Raw genomic sequence first — 22,671 nt, forward strand, 5'->3', positions numbered from 1 at the left:
CACCATAACCTTGTCACAAAATACGGTTCAAAGAAAAGTCATATTGCACTTGAAATGTTAACTCTTTCTGTGACACTTTGTTTTTGTTTTTGATCTCCTAAAATCCGCCGATTTTACTTTATCCTTAAACATGTTAGGTATAGTTCTAAAAGCCTGGGAGCAGTAATATTTTGGACAGGGAAAAACAGTAGATCCAAATAGCCTGCCCTTTCAATGCCTTCATTAATTTCTTCCTGTGGTTCTGAGTGTATCTGCATCTTAATACAATTTACTAAGTCATAGGTTGTATCCAGAATTGAATCACAAAGACCATATTTGCAAATTAAGTGCAACAAAAGTAAATAGAAATGGAGGATTTATTTTGTTTCAAACGATGGTTAGTAGAGCAAACTGCATGGGTGATTTTCCAGAACCCTTTTTAAGGGCTTCGAGAGAGAAGAAACAGATGGGATTTTGTGGCATTAATTTAGTATTCTCTCCACAGATACTGCCTGACTGGCTGAGCATTTTGCAGCATTTTCTGTTTTTAATTTAGGATTGCTAGCATTTGTAGTATTTTATTCTTGCAGCTAATGGGGGTCTAAGTTATTGGAAATGCACAAAAAGAATACTACGAATGGAATGGTCTCCCATCTGAGTAGTTACTGTATTATTACAACGCTACTCAGAGTGATTAGCTAATATATTTCAAGTTGAATTAGCTCAATTTGTATAATCGCATTGATGTCGTTATGATTTTTTGTAGTTAAAAGATAAAGAACTGTACAATTTAGAGTCTACTTAAAATGGCAAACGAAAGTGAATGTAGGTATATTTGGAGCCACTGTAACGTATTTTGTTCCTGAATTCACGTTAATACTGTTCTAAATATAAACCCCTTTTTTTATTACAAAAATATCTATTATTAGTTTCAGATCTGCTTGGGATGAGAACAGTTGTGTGACTTGAATATTCTTGGTTGTCAGCAGGCCAGCCTAATAGCATTAAGGGGCCATTTGTTTCTGACATTAACAAAACCTGCTGTCAGTATCATGTGGCTTGGTACATGCAGTAACAACTGGTTTGGAGCAGTAATAGTAATTAGAAACCAGGTTTGCAGGCAGTTTGCACAGAGCATTCTCTGGAGATTTCATTTCTAGCACCTGAGTAGTAAGGTAAGAAGAGATTTACAGATGAAGGTAGATATTTACACTTGACGAGTTAATAGTTTAAACTTCAGTAGCAGTATATTTGTAGACTTGTACCAAACCTAATAATCTAGTAAGGGTAGCACAGGTGAAGTGAATGAGATTTGCTACAACCTGATCTATTCTTTATATAGTGCCTTTCTTCTGATGAGATTCCGTGCATTTGCTTCCAGTTTATAACTGGAAAATATGTAGTGGAGCGTATTAAAAATGTCAGGAGGAGGGAATTAGTTTTTATAATGATACAATGGTATTGTCTTGCTTAAATTCAACAGCTTCTTACGCGTGTTGCCAGGCAGCTGTGTATAGTATTCCCAAATATCGGTTATTTGGATGGTTAAACAGAAGAGAAGCTATTTAGTATAGAAAATCTGCCTTTAGCTTGTTGTACTTGTGTATTTCTAAAAGTAATATTTAATTAATCAGTACAAATTTGGGACACCATTCTTGTTAAAATGGAAATAGTCTAAACTCCAGATGAATCTCAACAGCTGATTTGTGCAGATGCAATTTTTTTTCTTGAAACAAGACTCTTTCTTAAAGCATGTAGAAGTGATATTTTCAGAAGAACAAGGCTATGCTCAAACTGTTTAATGGAACAGCTAAACCAGTCCCCCTGTTAAGTGTGCAAATTTGATATTTAAGGCACTATGCTCATTTTATATCAGGAACTTAATTCATAACTTGACACATTGCTGCTCTGATTTACAGTGTAAAACAGGTAATCTTAGCATGAAATTACTCATGATTCAGCTCCTCGGTTTCCAGAGATTCAACCATGAATATAATAGTACTGCATTGCTTTCAGAATAAGCAGTTGCTAAAGTAGAGTGGGAAGAGTCTTCAGTTGCAGAGATTATGTATACTTTAAGAGCTTCGCCCTAAGGATATACTTATAAGGCAAGAACCAGGATGTAACCACATGACCAACTGTAGTCTAGCAGAAACATGCTAAAGAAGGATTTGTATATAATTACAGATACATTTCAATCTGAACTTTGTATGATTTTCATGCAACCCAAATCTGCGTTAACTGTGGCAACCAATAACCCAAGAAATGCAACATGGTGGCAGTGGTGGGATTTTCCCTATAAAATACAAGGTTTTGAAAATCACAAAACCTCAGACGAGCCTTGAAGCAATGTAGAAACTACAACTACAATAGAACCCCAGAAAGAAAATCATTGCACATTGTGTTGTTGAAAAAAAGTTAAAAGAAATTCTACCTGCAGTCAAAAACAGCGCTAAACAAAAATCAGCAACTGCAGTGAGTCTCCACAGAATAATCTTAGAATAGCAAAACTACTGTATATCTGCTAGACGTCAACTGCTTTGACAAAAGGCCAGAAATTTAGACAAATGACTATCAAATACCCTAGTATGAACTGAAAGCCACAGATGTCCTGTCTGAATTTAGGCTGTTTAAACAAAGGATAGGGCTATGCATTTCAAACTTAGCTGTTGCAGATCTATATAGTGAAAATAAAGAAATCCATTAGAAGCAAAGAATTGCATAGTCAAGAAGATTCTTGAGGGTTCAAGCGAAATCCAGCTAAGCTATGAGAAATGTGAGAATATCTGCTTCGTGTAAAGAAAACTTTAGAACTCACCATGTAGAGCTGATGTCTTGCGCACAACAGCTACAAGATTCAATTGATCAGATTGTCAATAGGCACGGTGGCAAGCGTGAAGGCTCATTTTTCAGAGGCTGAGCAAAGTATAGCTTCACAACCGATTTGAAGCTTTCAATAAAGAACTTTTTGGAGAAAAACAAAGGTCACTCAATGTTAATGCATGGCTTAAAGATAGCAGAACATTTGAGCCAGACAACCAAAACTCCAAGCATTAGCTACAGTTATTAGTATTAGCATAGTAGCCATGATGCTGAAAGTAAGCAAGTTGTGTGAGAAGTGGGTCAGTTGCAAACATTGCCCTGCATTTTTAGATCTTTGCAAGTCGAATGGTGCAAAGGGTCACTGTACTTGCCTATACAAAAAGAATCTGGACGGTGAAGAAGGTTATCTCAGAGTACAACAGTACCTTGATCAGATGGACAAAAGGGCTGTGTAGTGACAGATGGAGTTTAATTTAGATAGATGTGAGTTACCGCATTTTGATAAGGCAACTCAGGGCAGGACTTGTATACTTAATGGTAATGTCCCGGGGAGTGTTGCTGAACAAAGAGACCTTGGGGTGCAGATTCATAGATCCTTGGAAGTGGAGTTGCAGCCACCAACATAAGCAACATACAGTGGGAGCATTTAAGGATGCAGTACAGCAATTTAGCAAGGCTTCTTCAACACTACTTTCAAAATGTGCAACTTCCTACCACCCTAAAAGGACCAGGGAAGAAGATACATGGTAACATCACCAGCTGAAAATTCGCCTTCAAACCACATACCATCCAGTCTGAGAAGTCTTCGAACAACACAGCAAGTGTCCCTACAGACCAGGGTCTCCAATGATACAATAAGGTGACTGATCTCCACGTACTGCTGGGCAGTTAGAGATAGGGAAGCGATGCTGGTCTACACGGTATCACCCACCTCCCATGGAAGAATTTTTTTAAAAAGTGACATGAGGAAAAGCCTTCTAGCAAGTTAAGATTTGAATGCACTGCCTAATAATAAGATGGTAGGCATAAATTTAATAATAACTTTGAAAAGGGAATTGGTTAAATACTGAAAGAAATATTGCTGGGATTTGAGCGGATAATGAGATTGGAAGTAACTGGACTGCTTTTTGAAAAAGCTGGCACAAAGTCAATAGGCCAGATTTTCTTTCTTTCTGGGACCTCAGGAGGGGCCAGAAATAAATAACTCAGTTGGTACTTTTGGCTGAAGATGGTTGTAAATGCTTCAGACTCCTGCACTGATGTGCCATCCATCCCATCTTGAAGCTTGGAGATATTTGTTGAGGCCCCTCTTGTTGGTTTAATTGTCTACCATCATTCATGACTGGATGCAGCAGGCGTGCTATACTCTGATCTGACCTGTTGGTTGTGGGATTGCTTAACTCTGTCTATTGCATGCTCTTTGCACTGTGGCATGCAAGTAATCCTGTGTTGTACCTTCACCTATGAAGGTTTGTTTTTATTTATCCCTGGTGCTGCTCTGGGCATGCCCTCCTTCATGCATCATTGAAACCAGGGTTAGTCCCTTGGTTGATGGTACTGGTAGAATGGAGTACAGGCTGGGCCATGAGGTTACTAATTGTTGCTAATGATGGGCAGAATCTTTTATCCAGCCTCAATTTGCTAGATCTGTTGAAATCCGCTCTGTTTAGCGGAGGTAATGCCATATAATGCAATTGTTGCAGTGTTCACTACTGTCAATAACAGCTGTGAACAGATGCAGTTCCAACAGGTAGATTGGTGAGGGCAAGATATCGTAGTTTTTTTCCTTTTTTGGTTTCCTTAACATATACAGCAGACCCAGACTAACAACAATGTCCTTTACAATTGCCAGCTCAGTGTTACTGGGCCACTTTTTTGATTATAGACATTGAAGTACCCCATCCAAGGTACAATCTGCTCCCTTTTCACCTTCCATCCTTCCTCCAGGTAGTATTCAACATGGAGGATTCAACATAGCTATTCATTCTCCTAGACTGACCGTTATCCACTCCTTTCTCTATCCAACTGTTTTTCTTTTTCATTGGTCTCTATCCCCTCTCCCCACCCTATCTTCTGAATAAAAACAAACTTTTTCCAGGCTACCATTAGTTGTGAAGGCAGATCACCGGACCCAAAACCTTAACTGATTTCTCTCCACAGATGCTGCCAGACCTGAGTTTTTCCAGCAATTTCTGATTTTGTTACTATTTTCCTATTTTGGCTTAACAAATACTGCAAGAGAACTGAAAGAAAACATGACATTTAAATTCTGCAATTTGTTTATGGTCGTCTAATCTGATTGATTCCTTTATCCCTCTGAATCAGAACAGTACTTTTTGACTACCGTTTCACTCCTTTATGTGCGGCTTACAACTCAAATAGTATGATTGTCAGTATTTGCTGTATGTGAGCTGTTACATCAACTATTTGTTTTGATTCATGTTGACTGTGTAATATGTGAAACAAACATATATGTAAATACTTATCTAGAAGTTAAAGGAGGCATAACCTCTCATTTAATGAATAATAATTACCGCGATGAAAAATTATTTTAGTATGTTCAGTTGGCAGCAATCAAAAGATTTTGCTTCATGTTTATAACCACCTTCTAAAGAAGCTTTGTTCACTTTTTTAAATCCTATAATTAGCAGCTTACTGGGTCAGAATCTTAAAATTAAACATTTTGTTAGGCTTGTACTAAGTCATTTGATTTAATGACCTCATGCAGCCCAACAAGCAAACCCACAATACAGGTTAAACTCTTGATTGCACCTACATTGCTGAGGGAAAAGGTACAAGAATTGCTAAAATAGAATACTTAAAAGGCAATAGAAAATTGGGAAATTTATCAGTTGTGTTGAAAGCATGTACTATAACTGAAGGATGAATCAGTCACAGCATAAATTCTTAATGTGGCGCATGTCAATATGTCTAGTTTGTTTATACTAATGCTGATGTTTCCTTTGTGAAAGCAACAAACATTAGTCACAGTTTACACAAAATTATTTGAGGGTTAACATTTTAGGTGTGGCATGAAGCAAACTGTGTTGTCATTCAGTAACTTGGATGCATTCAGTAGTTAAGTAATCCAAGAGTGAAATGGGGCACAAGTTATCTTGTTCAGTGGTTATATTATCTTCCTGATTGTAGGCAGTTACTTGAGATTTTTGTCTAATATAACTTCTTATGCAACCCTTCTAAAATTAAAAAAAAATTTCTTTCCCTTTCTAGTGGTTCAACAGCTCCTTTCAGCACACTTTTATGGAGTTTGTGAGAAACAGCAGTGGCTATTGCCCAGCACAACATAGCATCTTCGCAGACAAGTAGATCTGAACTTGAAAACCGCACTTTGGATTAGCCATCAAACGCTTTGTTTCTGACAAGATTAGGAGAGATAACAGACTTGGCCTGTTCAGTATCTCCAGTTGTGTTCCTACTGCCTTGCAATGTATCTCCAAATGGGGTGACTGAACTGCTGAATGTAAAATTATACATGGTTTGAAGGAGAGTACATAACAAGTGGGGAAAAAAAGGAGGCTGATTAAGAAGATTCAAAGAAGAATATTTCCTTTTGCTGCAATAAGAAACATACAGTCATATGAACACAGTGCGCATGTATTGACTTGGAGAGATTGGGACCATATACTGACCTTGTACTAATATACTTCTTTGTGCCACTGATTCTGACCCCCATGGCTCGGATAAATCGGCCTGCGCCTGTAGAAGTTAGTTACAAGCACATGAGGTTTCTCATTACCCACAATCCTACAAATGCCACACTGAGTGCATTTATAGAGGTGAGTTTTGAAGTGCTAAACATGTTTACAGCATTCATAATATGCCAATTGTTCAAATTATGACTCTGATTATGATTGCACAAAGAATGATTGGGTGACTACTGTTTTATGGTTTCCACCAATGCATACTTGAGAGTGCTTGTTGGTAACCCCAAAATGTACTTTGAGTGATTTTTTGAGTTTTGAGTTCTGTGAATTGATAGTTTCCTATGATTAAAAATAATAAAGATGCACGGTCGTTTGGTCAACATCAAGAATTACAAAAATATTGCAGAGCAGGAACAATAATGTTTATCTTTCTCTTAACACACTGATCCAATTCCGTTCCTTTCAACAATTCAGCTAGAATTTTTAATCTTTGAAATTCAGTATCAGGATTTTCAACTGAAGCACAGTCTGATAAAGGCCAATATTTATTATCCTTGAAAAGATAGTGAGCTTCTTTTAAAACCTCAGCATTTCATGTGGTGTAGGTACACCTGCTAAGGAGGGATTTCCAGGATTTTTGTCCCAGTGACGGTGTAGGCATGGTGATATAGAGTTATGTCTGGATGGGTATACATTTAGGAGGAAACCATGCAGGAGCTGGTGTTCCTATGCATCTGCTGCCCTTCTCCTTCCCAGTGGTAGAAGTCACAGATTTGGAAGGTGTTGTTTAAGGAGTTTAACTCTTAAGTTGGAGGAAGTATATGTTGAAGGTGTTAGATGGGGTGTTACTCAAGTGAGCACAAGAGAGACAGGTATGTTACTTATCACTGAACTCCTAACTTCTGACTTACTCCTGTAGCTACATTGCATATATTGCTAGTCCAGTTCAGTGGTAACCCTCAAGATGTTGAATCTCAAATGTTTGTGCAAGGAAGGCAAATGGATAGTTGGCCTTGAACGTAGGAAGACCGGAGTATAGATGTAGGGATATCTTACTAGAACTGTACAGGGCATAGATGAGATCACACCCAGAGTGCTATATGCAGCTTAGGCCTCCTTGTTTAAGGGATACATTTGTATTAGAGGCAGTTCACTAGTTTGATACCCAAGATGACAGTTACTTGCCTTAGAGAAAAGGTTGGGCAGGTCGTGCCAATGCTCATTGGAGTTCAGCAGAATGAAAGGTATATCCTTGGGAAGGATTCTTGAGCTGGTGACATAGTTGCAGAATAAAGAATCTGATATTTAAAATGGAAATTAGGAGCAATGTCGTCTCAGTTGTGAACCTTTGGAATTCTGTATTGCAGACAGCTGTGACGGCAGAGCCATGAAATATATTTATTGCCACATTGGACAGATTTTCAAGAATTGGGGAGTCAATGGTTGTGGGGAACAGCCAGAAAAGTGGAGCTGAGGCAAGGGTCAGATCTGCACTCTTCTTTATTGAATAGTAGAACAGGTTCAAGGGTCCTTATGCTCTATCTGCTCTTGCTCTTGTTGCTTCAGTTCTTAATGTCTAATCTGTACAGATAAGATACAATAACGATACATTTCTGTTTCAGGAAATTTATTTATTCTGAAACACTCATACATTACTCAAAAGTTAGAGGAATTTGCATTGTCTTAATCTGACTTGAAACATCTTGCACTTTCCTTCATCCTCAATCTTCATAAGTTCAAAATATGCATGTGTTTGGGCCCTTGCTGTTTTATATGAATGACTTAGACTAATGTAGGCGGTTGATCAGCAAGTTTATGGATAATACGAAAATTAGTGGCGTGATAAATAGTGAGGATAGCCTTTGACTACAAGAGGGTATAGATGGGCTAGTCAGATGGGCTAGTCAGATGGGCTGATCAGTGGCAAATGGACTTCAGTCTGGATAAACGTGGCCACATCTTGAGTATTTGTGCATTTCTGGAATCCACATTGTGGGAGGGATGTGATGGTACTGGAGGCGATACAGAGGAGTTTTACCAGGATTGTGCCCAGGCTAGAGAGATGAAGAGAGATTTAACAGACTGTGTGGTTTGTTTTCCTTTAAGAGCAGAGGAGACTGAGAGGGTACATGATCAAGATGTATAAAATTGAGGGGCATAGATAGGGTAAACAGGAAGAAACTCTTCCCCTTGATGGAGGGATCAGTGACTGGGCTACAGGTTTAAGGTTTAGAGGAGGCAGAAGGTTTAGAGGAAATGTGAGGGAAACTTATTCACCCAGAAGGTCGTTAGAATCTGGAGCTCACTGTCTGCAGGAGGCAGAAACCCTCATAACATTTAAGAAATATTTAGATGTGCATTTGCAATGCCAAGGTATATCAGGCCATGTGCTGGAAAATGGGATTAGAATAGATAGGTGGTTGTTTTTGACCGGCATGGACACGATGGGCCAAAGGGCCTTTTTCTGTGCTGCAGACATGTATGACTCTACACATAATATCTTGCAAAGAAATATGCAAGCAAAGGCCAGTGTCTGTGCAGTAGCTTAGTAATCTGATGGAAAAATGACTTTTGAGGTATGATCTTTTTTCTGATTCTGGATAAATACGTCATGAGTAAAAAGCACCATAATTCTGAGGTGGGGAATAGGGTTCCTATAGAATAAAGTAATGAATATTAATTTTGTAGTCCAATAAACCTAAAGGAAAATTTTAAACCTTTCTTGGAAGATGGAAAAGGGTTACATTCAGATTCCAGATGCTTGCTTGCTTAAATGTTCCACTCAAAATTCATCAGGCACGATATCATGGTCTGCCCACAAATTCATTTCATCAGGTGTTACTTTTGACACCATCTGCTCCGATTTCAAACCTTTTCTTGATAATGCAGAGGGCTGTGCTGATTTAGTGAATAATTCTATTTCTTAGCGTCCTTTAACCAGGACTGCAATTTCAATCTCATTACATCAGCATGCACTTAGCAGGAACCTCGAACTGCAGAGGATAAGCTCATTTTAAATTGAAGCCATCTCCATTGATGAAAGCAGAATTTTGAGCAAGTCTAGCACTAAAATACTGAGAGAAAAGCCCAGAGTTGTTTCTCATTTATTGCCATTTGAAAATGGCAATGTTTATAAGGGATTTTTTTGTGCGTAATAAGAATCTCTCAATTCTTGGTCTTCAGAATCTCCATTACTGTTTTGTTGTACTAAGTAGAGAAAATGCCTGATTATGTTCCGGTGGGGGGTGGGTTACTCATTTTAAAGGTATAGAACTGAGGCAGGTAACAATAATGGAGGCATTTTTCAACTGAAAGTAATTACCTACATTTGTAAACTGTATGAAACATTTTATAAACAGCCAACTGTTCCATTTATGGACCTTTTACAGATAGACAGCCCTGTAGTTCAGAGTTCCATGAGCTCTCCAAACTAACACTCAGAAACCTGATGTAACCTACCAAAGTTATTATAAAATGATTGGGTTTTGGTTATGGATCCCAAAATGTTCACACAGTAATTCTAATAAAAGGCCTTATTTAAAATGTGACCACATTTACTCTTTTTTTTTTTTGTTTATTGATTGAAGACCAAAGCCAAGGCTCAAACATCATCCAACTTGAGACTCCTTGGAGGGTTTTATCTTCGCCCTGCTTCAATTCAGTTTGCCACTTAAGAAACAATAGTGCAATTTCATATGGGATTGAAAAACACGGTTTGTGCTGCAACATGAACTGTAAACAATTGAAAATGTTTTTCTACATTTACAACTTTGACAGTTTTCTGTACTTTGACACTAATCATACACATGCTGGTCCACACTGTAGGGATTCTTTTCTATTAAAAACAAATGCTCAGACCTTTGAGTGTAGGAGTTGGGACATCATGTTAGTGTTGTACAGGACGTTGATGAGGCCTTTTCCAGAGTACTGTGTGTGGTTCTAGTCACCCTGTTATAGGAAGGATGTTATTAAATTGGAGAGGGTCAAGAAAAGACTTACTAGGATATTGCCAGGAATGAAGGGTTTGAGTAATAGAAATAGGTTGGATAAGCTGGGTCTTTTTTTTTCATTGGAGCGTAGGAGGTTGAGGGGTGAGTTTGTTGAGGTTTATAAAATCATGAGGGGCATAGATAAGGTGAGTAACAAGGGTCTCTGCCCTAAGATGGGGAGTTCAAAACTAGGAGGCATAGTTTTAAAGTGAGAGGAGAAAGTTTTACACAGGACACGGGCAACTTTTTCACACAGGGTGATTCGTCTGTGGAATATACTGTCAGAGGAAGTGATGGATGTAGGTACAGTTAAAACATTTAAAAAAACATTTGGATAAGTATATGATTAGGAAAGGTGTAGAGGAGTATGGATCAAATGCATGCAAGTGGGACTAGTTTAGTTTGAGAACATGGTCAGCGTGGACTAGTTGGACCAAAGGATCTTTTCCATGTTGTATGACTATGACTCTATGTAGCTGTAATCAGTAAAAATACTATGAAGTGGTTTCAAACCTGAATAAAGTAAATTGTCAAGCTAAATGGGATGGTGCAGCTTAACAGGCTGGTGAAATGCTTAATTTTGTGATAATTGATGTTTTTCTATAATGTCAATCCCAAAAATAGTGAGAATTGAAGGTTAATTAAAAAAAAAAATCAGAGTCATAGAGTTCTTAAAGCACGAAACGAGGCCCTTCAGTTCACCGTGCTCATGCTATTCTTCCAAGTCAGTCAATTCTAATCCCAGTTTTCAGCACTTGTCCTGTAACCTTATTTGGTATGGCATTTGTAACGTTCATCTATATAGTTCTTGAATGTCTAAATGGTTCCCACCTCTTGAAGCTGACAACTGAGCTGTTTATTCTCATCAGTCATGTTTCAGTCAATTGAATGGTTTAACTTGCAAAGTTGGACAGCTATTGCAGATTGCGTTAGAAAACTAATTTCTTTTTTGGTTAAAAAGAGTCATCATTTTGTTCATGATTATCAGACTAAATTTAAAGATTTTTGCCCTGCAGCCCTGTTTATTTGATGGAAGTGTGTTCCAGATACCGACCAACCTTTAGGTTATTTTAAAAAAAAATCTTCAAATCCCCTCTAAACCACCTCACATTAAGGAGCCCATCACGTTATCTGAAGGAAGTAATGGTTTCAGTTTTCAAAGCGTTGCAGAATGAAAAATTGTTAAAATACAGTTGGAATATTAACATTGAACGTCAGGAAAAAGACCCACAGAGATCTTCGAGGAAAAACAAGAAGGGAGAAGACGTTATCCAAAAGAATATTAACAAGTTTGCAGAGTGAGCAGATAGGTAGCAGATAAGGTTCAATGCAGAGAAGTATGAGGTGATGTACTTTGGTTGGAAGAACACTGAAAGGCAATATAAAATAAGGGCACTGTTCTAAAGGGGCTGCAGCCGCAGAGGAACCTGGTGTACAGATCATTGATGGTGACAGGATAGGAGGCAGTAAATAAAGCGTGCATTGTTATCAGCTCTATGAATAAGAATATAGACTACAAGGGGGTGATGTTGTACAAGGCATTTATTAGACCTTAGCTGAACTATTCTGTACAGTTATGGGTGTCACATTTTAAGAAAAATGAGAATGCAAGAGTACAGAAGCAATTGACTAGAATGCTTCCAGGTACGAGAAGCATTAGCTATGAAGATAGATTAAAGAAGTTGGGACTGTTCTTCCTGGAGAAAAGAAGGCTGCGAGGAGTTCCAGTTGAGATTTTCAAAATCATGAGTGAGCTGGACAGAGTAGATCGGATGAAGCTGTTTGCATTTGTAAAAGAAGCAATAATGAAAGGGATTTAGAGTGCTGTGCAAACGAAGCAAGAGTGTTACTAGAAAGAACTCCTTCACACAGCAATTCGTTGGGGTATGCAATGCACAACCTGGAAACGTGGTAAAGGTGGGTTTGATTGAGGCATTCAAGAGATCATTGGAGTTTTTTGGATAGTAATGGTGATATGGGGAAAAGGCAGGAAATTGGCACGAGATAATACAGCTGGTGCAGGAAATGACTTCCTTCTGTGCCATAATAATTGTATGATTCTGTGAAGCCTGTTGGTTTTGCATAACTTACTAGAAAGGTACTAGAATCATTGCTAAAGTGTTAAAGAAAATCTGGAGGCTTAGAGGATAATTTTTTTTTCTAAAAGGAAGGCATCTTTGGACCAACTTTTGGAATCTCCAAGGTTTTCTATCCCACATCGCTGCTCAGTGTTTGTCCTTTGTGGTGATGCAGGAACCTTAGAACAAGGCCTTCTGCTCATGTGTCACTCAACAACATTGATTTAACTAATCATTCCCATTTGCGTTGTGAGTGACAAATCGCAAACAGTGTTTTAGGGACTGTTACAGGGCAGGTCTGCATGCACATATCACAGGAGATAACTGGTTCCAATTCTGATCTTTATAAAGAAAAGTGCAGTACAAAATTAAGGATACTGTGCTGAACTTCTATAAATTACTGGTTAAGCATCAGCTGAAATATTGTGTATCAATTCTAGATATTACACTATAGGAAGGACATCAAGATTTTAGAGACGGTACCACAGATTAAAAACATCAGTCACACAGAGAGCTTAGAGAACCTGCGAAGCATGGATCTTGGAGCAGATAAGGCTAAAGGGAGATTTAATGAAGTCATGAAAGAATTGAAGTAAATAAGAATCCGTTTCCATTTACAATAAGATTGATGATTGGGACTATATTACCTATGGAAACATAGAAACAAATTTAAAAGTAATTCTCAGAAATAAATTGGATGTATTGTAGAAAAGGAAAATATTACAAGGTTGTGGGAGCAAGGATGTGAGACTCTTTCTTTGAATTGATATTGACATGATGGACTAAATGACTATTTTCTGTGCTATGGTAATGTTAAAATTTGCTTCTCGAGGGGAATTGGGAATGGACAATAAATGCCAGACTAGCCAAACCCCAAATGCACAAATTTTGTGAAAAAATTTTTAAAAGAATATCAGGCAGACTGATGTTGAAAATTAACTAACTCTTTTCAATTAAAACTAAATATTTGCTTTTCAACCTATCGTCCAACCAGCAAGAAAGTTTGAATATGGACAAAATGTAAAAAAACTGCTGTCAAATTTTACTTGTTCCTGTTTCTGAAATAAGGGCCAACTCCAGCTACATTTGAGTTTCTTTTTAAAACTGAGCATCCAAAAGATCTGAATTTGAGTTAAGTTTGCAGTCTTTTCTAAAATTGGAAAAACCATCTCAAGCAAAATAAAAACAAGAGTATCTGTGATTCCTTCAGCCATCTGTCTTTTCCTGTATTGTTTGAAATAGTATGTTTCATTGTGTTCATCACTCCTTTAGGAGCTACAAAAATATGGTGTGACCACTCTTGTGAGAGTATGTGACGCCACGTATGACAAGACTCCACTGGAGAATGAAGGTATTGATGTAATCGTAAGTATGAAGTTTCACTTTAACTTCCAGTTGGTTAAAGCAATTCTATGAACTTTTCCAGATAAAATGGAAAAATCTAAACACTGAACTGAGCAAAATAGTGAAAACCTGTTGTTAATGAATTGTGAATAAACTAAGCGTTGCAAGCTTGCAATCTCAGAAGGGTTATTCTGAGGAAGGGTCACTGGACCCGAAACATTAACTCTGATTTTCTCTTCACAGATGCTGCCAGATGTGCTGAGCTTTTCCAGAAGCTTCTGTTTTTATTCCTGATTTACAGCATCCGCAGTTCTTTTGATTTTTAAAACATGATGAGGCTTGCTTTTGTCCTTTTGGACATAGAAACTAGGAGTGAGAGTAGGCCAATCAGCCCTTCAAGTTTGCTGCACCATATAATATGATTATGGCTAATTCTTTACTATGATGCTATATTACACTTTCTCACCACGCCCTATGATGGCTTTAATATCTAAAAATGTATCTATCTCTTCAATATATTTAGTGACCTGCCCCCCATGGCTTCCACAGAATTCCATAAGTTCAGTACCGTTTAAGTGAAGAAGCACCCCTCGCCTCAATATTAAATGGCCTACCCCGTATGTGTAGTCACCACAATCCCAGAGGACCATAAGGCTGCACTCTCATCAGAGAGAGAGAGATGACTTCTGGCCATTTAACCTGAGGGTCACCACACCTTAGGCAAGAGGAGAGGTTGAGATGCAAAGTCCTTCTTAACTTCAAACAGTGTGGCAGTTGAATATTGCAACATTGCATTACAAACCAGCCATCTAGGCAACTGAGCTAATCTGTTTAGTTCTCTACCTTTATTCAAAAGCCTTCCAAACAATCAGCTTTTGATGTCATTATGCCCCTATCTCACCACCGATGCCTTCCTATGTGTTTCATTCTCGCATTTATTATTATAACTTTATTTTATCAGACACTTTTTTTCAGGAGAATAGATAAGTTGTAATGTTTACGAAAATGTTTGCAGTCACTTCGATCTCATCTGTGATGATTAAGTTATAACTGATCATTCTTACTGCGCCATAGAACAACCTGCTGTCGAGGCGTGTTTTTGGAGTCCTAGTAAATATTGAACTGGATTTGTCTAGGAAATATGCCATTCTGTAATGTCTTCTGCCAAGATCTGACTTTGCACTCACTTAAAATCCATTGAAAGTTAATAAGCATATTTCCACCCTTATTAAAAATGGCCAATAGAGCCATACATTATGGAAACAGACCTTCCAGTCCACCTAGTCCACGCCAAGCACATTCCCAAACTAAACTAATGCCACTTGCCTGAGTTTGGCCTATATCTTATCAAACCTTTCCTCTTCATGTACTTATCCAAACATCTTTGAAATGTTGTAACTGCATCCACCACTTCCTCTGGCAGTTCGTTCCACAGACGAACCACCCTCTCTCCTTTTTTTCATAACTTTCTTCTCTCACCATAAAAATATGCCCCCTAGTTTTGACCCCTCCCACCCTAGGGAAAAGACCCTTTCTATTCACCTTATCTATTTAAACCAGTTTTCATTGCATTGTTACTTTAACTTAAATAATCCTATTTTTATGTTAATGCTTCCAAGAAGTTTCAACTCTCAGTTCTTAATTGGACTCAACAACTAATCTCTTCTAAGTAGCCACCTTTGTATCTGGAATTTAATTTTTTATATTGCTATGCCAAATGTCTGGAACCCAACCAGTTTAAAATTTGCATTCCTCAATCTGTCATTTTGAGAACTTTTATAACAAGTGAAAAATTGTCAGTTGACTTCTCTGGCTCATTCCGTTAAAATAAAATTTGTACTTCATGAAAATAAAAGCCATGTACAGTATCTCTGTAAAGAGAAACATGCTGCTGAAATTTTTCATCTTGTATTCATTCTGACAAATGCAAGAATGCCAAATTTCAAACCATCACAACAATTTATACTATTGGAGAAAAAAGGGACACTGAGTAGTTGGTATGTCAACTCTAATTAGACGAGGTGTTGCTATTAGAGATACCAGCTTTCCCGCCCTCCAGTTAATTCAGAAAAAGGTGCATGGCTTAAATGTATTCTTTTCTTTGCAGAGGATGCATTCGCACATATGAATTTATATCACTTCCAGCAGGCTGAAATGAGCCAAGCTTGAATTTGATTTGATTACCTTAAATTAGTTGTCAATGTAGATATAATTGCAATCCAGATTGTTCAACATCTGTTGGCTGTTCTTAGAATCACATCTAACAGTAGACAGTTTACTTGGGTTTAGCTGGTTGAGTACAAACTGTACTCTGCCTATTAAGACCAGCCAAAGGAACATGTTTGATTTGATGAGACAATCATTGGGACACATCAGCCTGTGTATTTGGCAATACACAGGTGCTGATGTTCAAACATGACCTTTTCAATTGTGTTTTTGGACTGACTGTAGCATCTGGTTGGTGGAAAGTAACACTCGAATCACCGCTGCCCAGTTGCAGCACAAAACCGCCTCCTTAACCTCTCATGCAAATTTCTGAAATACTTTGCCTTTCAAGAGTACTTGGAGGTAGACCAGGCACTTTTTAAGGCCATATGGTAGACTTTTGGCTATTTGCAACTTTACATGTTATAAAGTGAACAATGTTCTGATCAAGATAGCCTTGATCTTGCAAGAAATAATAACTGTTCTCTGCAAACAAAAGGAATATGTTCATATCTTGCATGGTGTTGAAGTTACCCAGGAGCATGGAGAGCCTTTAGTTCCCCGCTGCTTTTACAATGGCCACACCTTGAGCAACTTACTAACCAATGACCAACCTGTTCCCAAGTAAATTGTGATCATTTGCCATTTAACATGTTTGCATTTGTCCTGATGTGTGCAAGGTGAAGAGCTAGTTAACGGGAAGCAATAGAGTTAAATGTTCTGAGGAAGGGTCACTCAACCCAAAATGTTAACTCTGATTTCTCTCCATAGATGGTGCCAGACCTGCTGAGCTTTTCCAGCAATCTCTATTTTTGTCAGAGATAAATGCTCACTTTTGAGTTGGCAAAATTTGAGTTGTCAACTTGGCATGGCATGGCATAGGGTTTGGTGCTGGGACCTCAAATCTTTATAATCAATATCAATGACTTGGGGACTGAATGTATAGTTGCAGGAAATTGTATGCCCTCCTATGAGGGAAAATTTGCCTGGTCACACTAGTTAACCCATTTCGGTTAAGTCTTAACGTGTAGGTGACAACTGAGGACCCCACTCTTTCCTCAAGACATGACTTGGATTATCTTACCAATTAACTTTAACCATCAAGAGGACCCTGCGTTGCAGTGAAGGCGTGTCTCTGGTGACTATGACCTGGAATACGCTGTTTCGTTTAAGTCCAACTATGCAGTTGACCCACCCCATCCTCAAGACATGTTTTGGAGTGTTTCCCAGTTTATTTAACCACCCAAGAGATTGCTTGCCTAGCCTTTACATTAAGGTGGCTGTGATCATCCTGGGATTGCAAAACTTATTATTCCAGCACCTACTGTCCTTTGACACTCAGTGGACCCTTTCTTTTAAGATTCGGACGTGACACCATAAGGGGATACGGAAGAAGCCAGGGTTGCAGGTTACTTTGACTATATGATACTCACATAATCTGGTCCCTTTACCCATTGGTCCACATTTCTCACGTGCTGCTCACAGTGCCAAATTGTTGGGACAGAATGATTAAATGAATCACTTGATACTCGGTTGTACTTCATTGTTAAAGGGCTTTGTTATTTTGCACTACTGGGAAGAAAAGCTTGGGAGAGGGTGTCCAAAAGCTGCTTCACTGAACAAAGGGAAACATACACTTTTTATACATTGCTTTTAGCCTGCCTTTGCTGTTACAAACCAATCGTGTTATTAATCGATTAGATATGTAGGCAATCGGGTTAATGTTGCGACTGCCTGATCAGTCGTCAGACAGATTGCATGATGTTTACCAGACTGTCTTATCACCCGTAATCTGTTCTGGTTCATCCACATTGATATTACATTAAGAAAGCCTTCTTAGGAAGTATAGGCATTGGTGTGCTAAATAAATTTGGCGTGTCCACAATGACTCTTACCAATCTAGATGCACCATAGAAAGCATCTTGTGCGGATGCATGACAGCTTGGTATGGCGACTGTTGTGCACAAGACCGCAAAAAGTTAGAGTTGTGAACACAGCCCAGTTCATCTCGCAAACCAACCTTCTAACCATTGAGTCCATCTATATTTCCCACTGCGTTGGGAAAGCAGTCAACATAGGCAAAGACTCTCCCACCCCGGTTATACTGTCAAACACTGTCTTCCGTCAGGCAGAAGATGCAAAGTTTGAAAACATGTACCAGCACTTTCAAGAACAGCTTCTTCCTCACTATTACCAAATTTCTGAAAGAACCTCTCATATATTAAAGTTGATCTTTCACTGTAGCTGTAACATTATATTCTGCATTCTGTTCTATTAATCTGATGCACTTGTGTAAGATGATTTGCCTGGATAGTGTGCAAAACAATACTTTACACTGTATCTTGGTACATGTGACAATAATAAATCAAATCAAATACCTTTCTTTGGGCCTTCACAATACATCTTATTCAACCACATTACAGGTTTTAACTCCTGCGCCAGTTATTCAGTTTTCCTCTGCTAAGATAGCAAGGGGGCTTCTCTGCCTCAGACTGAATATCCACAAGAATACTGTTTAAACCCCTGAATGCCTATATACTACTATTGCATACTGTTTACATTTTTTTTTGTTTGTATGACCTGTGGCTACAGTACCTGGGGGTCTTAACTGATGACCAATACCGGGTTGGGGCAGCACGGTGGATCAGTGGTTAGTACTGCTGCCTCACAGCGCCAGGGACCCAGGTTCGATTCCACCCTCAGGCGACTGTGCAAACTCCACACAGACATTCTCTCCATGTCTGCATGAGTTTCCACTGGGTGCTTCAGTTTCCTCCCACAGTCCAAAGATGTGCAGGCTAGGTGGATTGGCCATGCTAAATTGCCTACAGTGTCCAGTGGGGTGTAAGTTAGGTGGATTAGCCATGGTAAATGCAGGGTTACAGAGAAAGGGTAGGGGGATGGGTCTGGGTGGGATGCTCTTCAGAGGGGCAGTATGGACTTGTTAGGCCAATTGGCCTGTTTCAACGCTGTAGGGATTCTATGATCTTCTGTGACCAGAGTTTGGACCAGCCTGAAAACATCTGTCAACATCTGTCAAAGATATTTCTCATCAAACTCTCTCTGTGCAAGCAGCTGCATGTACTTCTGTGTAACCAAGCCCATTGTATACATTTCAAAGAACCCTTTGTGTGTTACCTTTATCTAGTTACCTTGAATGTACTCCCTCTATGAAGGCATCTAATTACTCCAGCTTATAGCTTGACTTAAAACCGGAAACTGTGCAAGCTGCTGTGTCAGCTACAAATCTTCCTCAGCCATTTTATGTTAGCTGCAAATGGTTTTCAGCTATGGACAGTTTTACAGTTTTACTTTTCAACGCAGCTTAAATAACTCCTCAAAAATATGATTCCTTATTTTTAATGAAATATTTGTACTATAAAAATATAATGTCTGGACTTGTCTAGTTAAAATTTCCATTGAGTCTGGATGTAAAATCTCTAATGCCTGATGAGGTTAGTTTATATCTTAATACATCGGTCTGCTGCTATTTACTAAGTTGCAAGTTATCACATGCAGGAAGTTCAGTTATAGTGTTGTCAGTATTGCAATTCTTCTGACCTGTGCAATAGACTGTACATTTCATCAAATTGTGGTTTGAAGACACATTTCCTTCCTGCAGTCGAACTGGAATTGTTGTTTATTTTAAAGTTTAACGAATCAGCCTGTGTTGTTAGTTGAGCCTTTGATCTTAAAAAAAAAATAAAGCACTCCCATTTTTGGTCTGTTAATTGTTCAAATGTTATGTTATGTAAGCAAGGCATCACTTCATGTGAATAGAAGTATGACTTGTATATACACGTAATATAGCTCTACCCAAGTTAAAACAACAGGGCTTGTATACTTTTGCAAATGGCACAAGCGTGCTGAAATCATATTAGTCTTTGAATAAGAGAAAGCTGAATGTGCTGTTAGCACCTGTGATTTATGACTATAATGGATGCATCAGGTTTACTTGAAAATTGCATAACAGATTAGTAAAGAAAGTATGAAAAATAACTTGCATCTCCTTAGTTCGTGAAGGAAGAAGGTGTGGTTTCAATTAGAGCATGGGCTATTTGGTCCAGGGGGCTCAATATTACCGAGGGGTAGGGCAGGGTATTCCCTACGCTGGGATATATGTGAGGGTGAGCCCTCTACACAGCACCTCTCCCTGCAGCTATTTAATGGTTGTCAGGTCATTAGTGTGGCATGCCTTCTGTGACTAATAAACAGTATGTGCAGAGTTACTCGAGATTGTGAATGAGAGTCGGCAACGATTGTTCTTTAACAGGAAAGATCAATTATATATGAGCAAAATACTGTTAATACAGGAAATCTGAAATTAAAACAAAAAAATTAGAAACTCTCACCACATCTGACAGTATCTGTTTGAAAACAGTTAACATTTCAGGTCACTTTTTGTAAACTTGAGATAACTATCTCAATAAACTTATGACATGATGAACACAAAAATAATGTAATCAGCTTTGTTCATTTCCCTTCCATTTGCCTGCCTTCTATATATCTAAGTTTATCTGCTTTCACCTACAAGGTGGTTCCTTAGTGACCACAGCATGAATAGTGGACCTTCTATCAAGGAGACTGCAGATGACCAAGTAAGACATCCTTGAAGTTCTAGGCCTAGAAACAGCTTCAGACTGTACCATCTCAGTCTGGGTTGCTGCAAACTGAGCTGTCTAACTGTTAGACAATCGCATGGGCATTGGCAGGGTAGTAAGTATTGGAAGAGAACGTCAGCTTCCTGAGAGAAGACAGCAGGTTCTTGCTGCAGAAAGCCAGGACTTATTTTCTAGCATGGGGTTCAGCGACCCTCCTGATTTGTTAGAAAACAAAGAAAGTAGCTTCCAGCCTCAGTACAGCGTGCTGGCAAGGCACCAAACATCCAAATTCCCTTCCTGGTGGCCCTTCCTGAAAACCCCAGAGGTTTTGCACTTCTCCAGGTTCCTACCCAACCAATCTATATATGAGCCTTAACCTGCCCATTATCTGCAAAACACCCCCGCCAATCCAGCTCATGACATTTGAGCTGACAGTGTCAGGTCTCAACCGTAACTTGGTAAGTAGCACCTTTGCCACTGAGTTAAAATAGTGTGGTTTCAAATTTCACTTCAAAGCCTAAAATCAAATTATAGGCTATTAATCGAGTATTGTGGGGGGGAAAGGGTGGTTGGAGAGTCCATTTGTACTCTTCTTTAAACCAGGTTTTCTGTATTGCTATAACTGGTGAGCTTTGCAGCTCACCAACCTCATTTATGCGCCTAAACTATATCTTAACTGCATCCTTTTTTGACATACCCTATGTAGTACCAAATGTAAATACAAGGTACTGCAACTGCTGGAGAAAATCAATAGCCAGGCAGCATCTGTAGAGAGAGAAACAAGGTTAACTTTGCAAGTCCAACATAGCTTTTCTTTGGAGTTGAAGGGAGCTTTTAGGGGCTTTTATGATGTAGAATGGGAGTTGGGGGGTGGGTGGGAAAGATGAGGAGCAGATGGAATAGATGGGAAAAATGTTATGGAACTAATTAAAGACATTGCTTGTTCTTTCAAGTTCAATTTTGGGACACTAGTCTAGATTCTTTACAAATGCCTTTATGGAAGTCATGATTCATTAGATATTAAATATATCTTAATGTATATCATTCTTATAAGCAGCTTATGTTGTATATCTGGACATGTTGATAGCAAAGTCATCTTCATTGCAGCATAAAATCATATGTTTTACTTGTATCCTTTAACCTTTTAAGGATTGGCCATATGACGATGGTGATCCACCTCCAAACAAAGTTGTGGATGACTGGCTTAATTTGCTTAAAACTAAGTTCACCGAACAGCCTGGTAGCTGTATCGCAGTCCATTGTGTTGCTGGTCTTGGGCGGTAAGTATGCAAAAGTCAGCAAATGTCTTTATTGATGACATTATTTATGTATTTTTTTTGAAGGGAAGTTGCTTTTCAATATAGCAATAAAAAGGACTGTTTCTTTGTCAACAAAACAACATTTAGAAAATCTTGTATAATGTCTTTAAACTCACTATGTTAACAAAGATGGCTTAAAGAGATAACTCAGACAAGGTGCAGGAATAAGGAAGAAGGGGGTTGTGAATTTGTATGGTCAAAGAAGCAAGGCTTAGCAAATAGCAAGTGGAGGAATTTTAAAGAGACAATTCTAAAATGTGATTTGTGAACTATTCTGCCAAAATAGAGATAGAGAACAATATGGCTGAAGTACAGTAGAAAAAAGACCAAGGCTTCGTCAGCCGCACCTTGCAAAACTCTGCTGTCTCAAAGAACAAAGGCAGCAGGCATATAGGAGGAACCACCGGTTGTAATTTCCCCTCAAGCCATTCATCATCCTGACTTGGAAATATATTGCTATTTTTTTCATTGTCACTGTCGAAATCCTGGACGTGCCTTCCCCACAACACCTGGGTGTACTTGCATCACACGTATATTTCAACTTATATTACAGAAGTTGAAATAAGTCGCTGATCATCACCTTTTTGAGGGCAATTAGGGATGGGAAATGAAGGAATAAAGTAAAAATTTGTTGTAACGTGTAAGGCTAATATTTCAAAAATAAGCAC

General features: G+C 38.6%; 1 protein-coding gene across 7 annotated transcripts in view; it reads left to right on the forward strand.

The window, feature by feature from the left end:
- LOC109917771 (protein tyrosine phosphatase type IVA 3-like) overlaps nucleotides 1-22,671 on the forward strand; it is a 121,435-nt gene that overhangs the window by 91,263 nt on the left and 7,501 nt on the right. For 6 of the 7 annotated variants that reach the window (XM_048596104.1, XM_048596103.1, XM_048596102.1 and 3 more), the window contains 3 exons: nucleotides 6,034-6,599; nucleotides 13,807-13,899; nucleotides 21,834-21,964. In XM_048596104.1, the coding sequence (XP_048452061.1) occupies nucleotides 6,495-6,599; nucleotides 13,807-13,899; nucleotides 21,834-21,964 (329 nt within the window). In that variant the 5' untranslated portion in view covers nucleotides 6,034-6,494. The remainder of the gene's footprint in view (nucleotides 1-6,033; nucleotides 6,600-13,806; nucleotides 13,900-21,833; nucleotides 21,965-22,671) is intronic. The other variant, XM_048596105.1, reaches the window with a different exon arrangement.

This window comes from Rhincodon typus, chromosome 4 (assembly GCF_021869965.1).
Source record: "Rhincodon typus isolate 14 chromosome 4, sRhiTyp1.1, whole genome shotgun sequence".
Taxonomy (NCBI): domain Eukaryota; kingdom Metazoa; phylum Chordata; class Chondrichthyes; order Orectolobiformes; family Rhincodontidae; genus Rhincodon; species Rhincodon typus.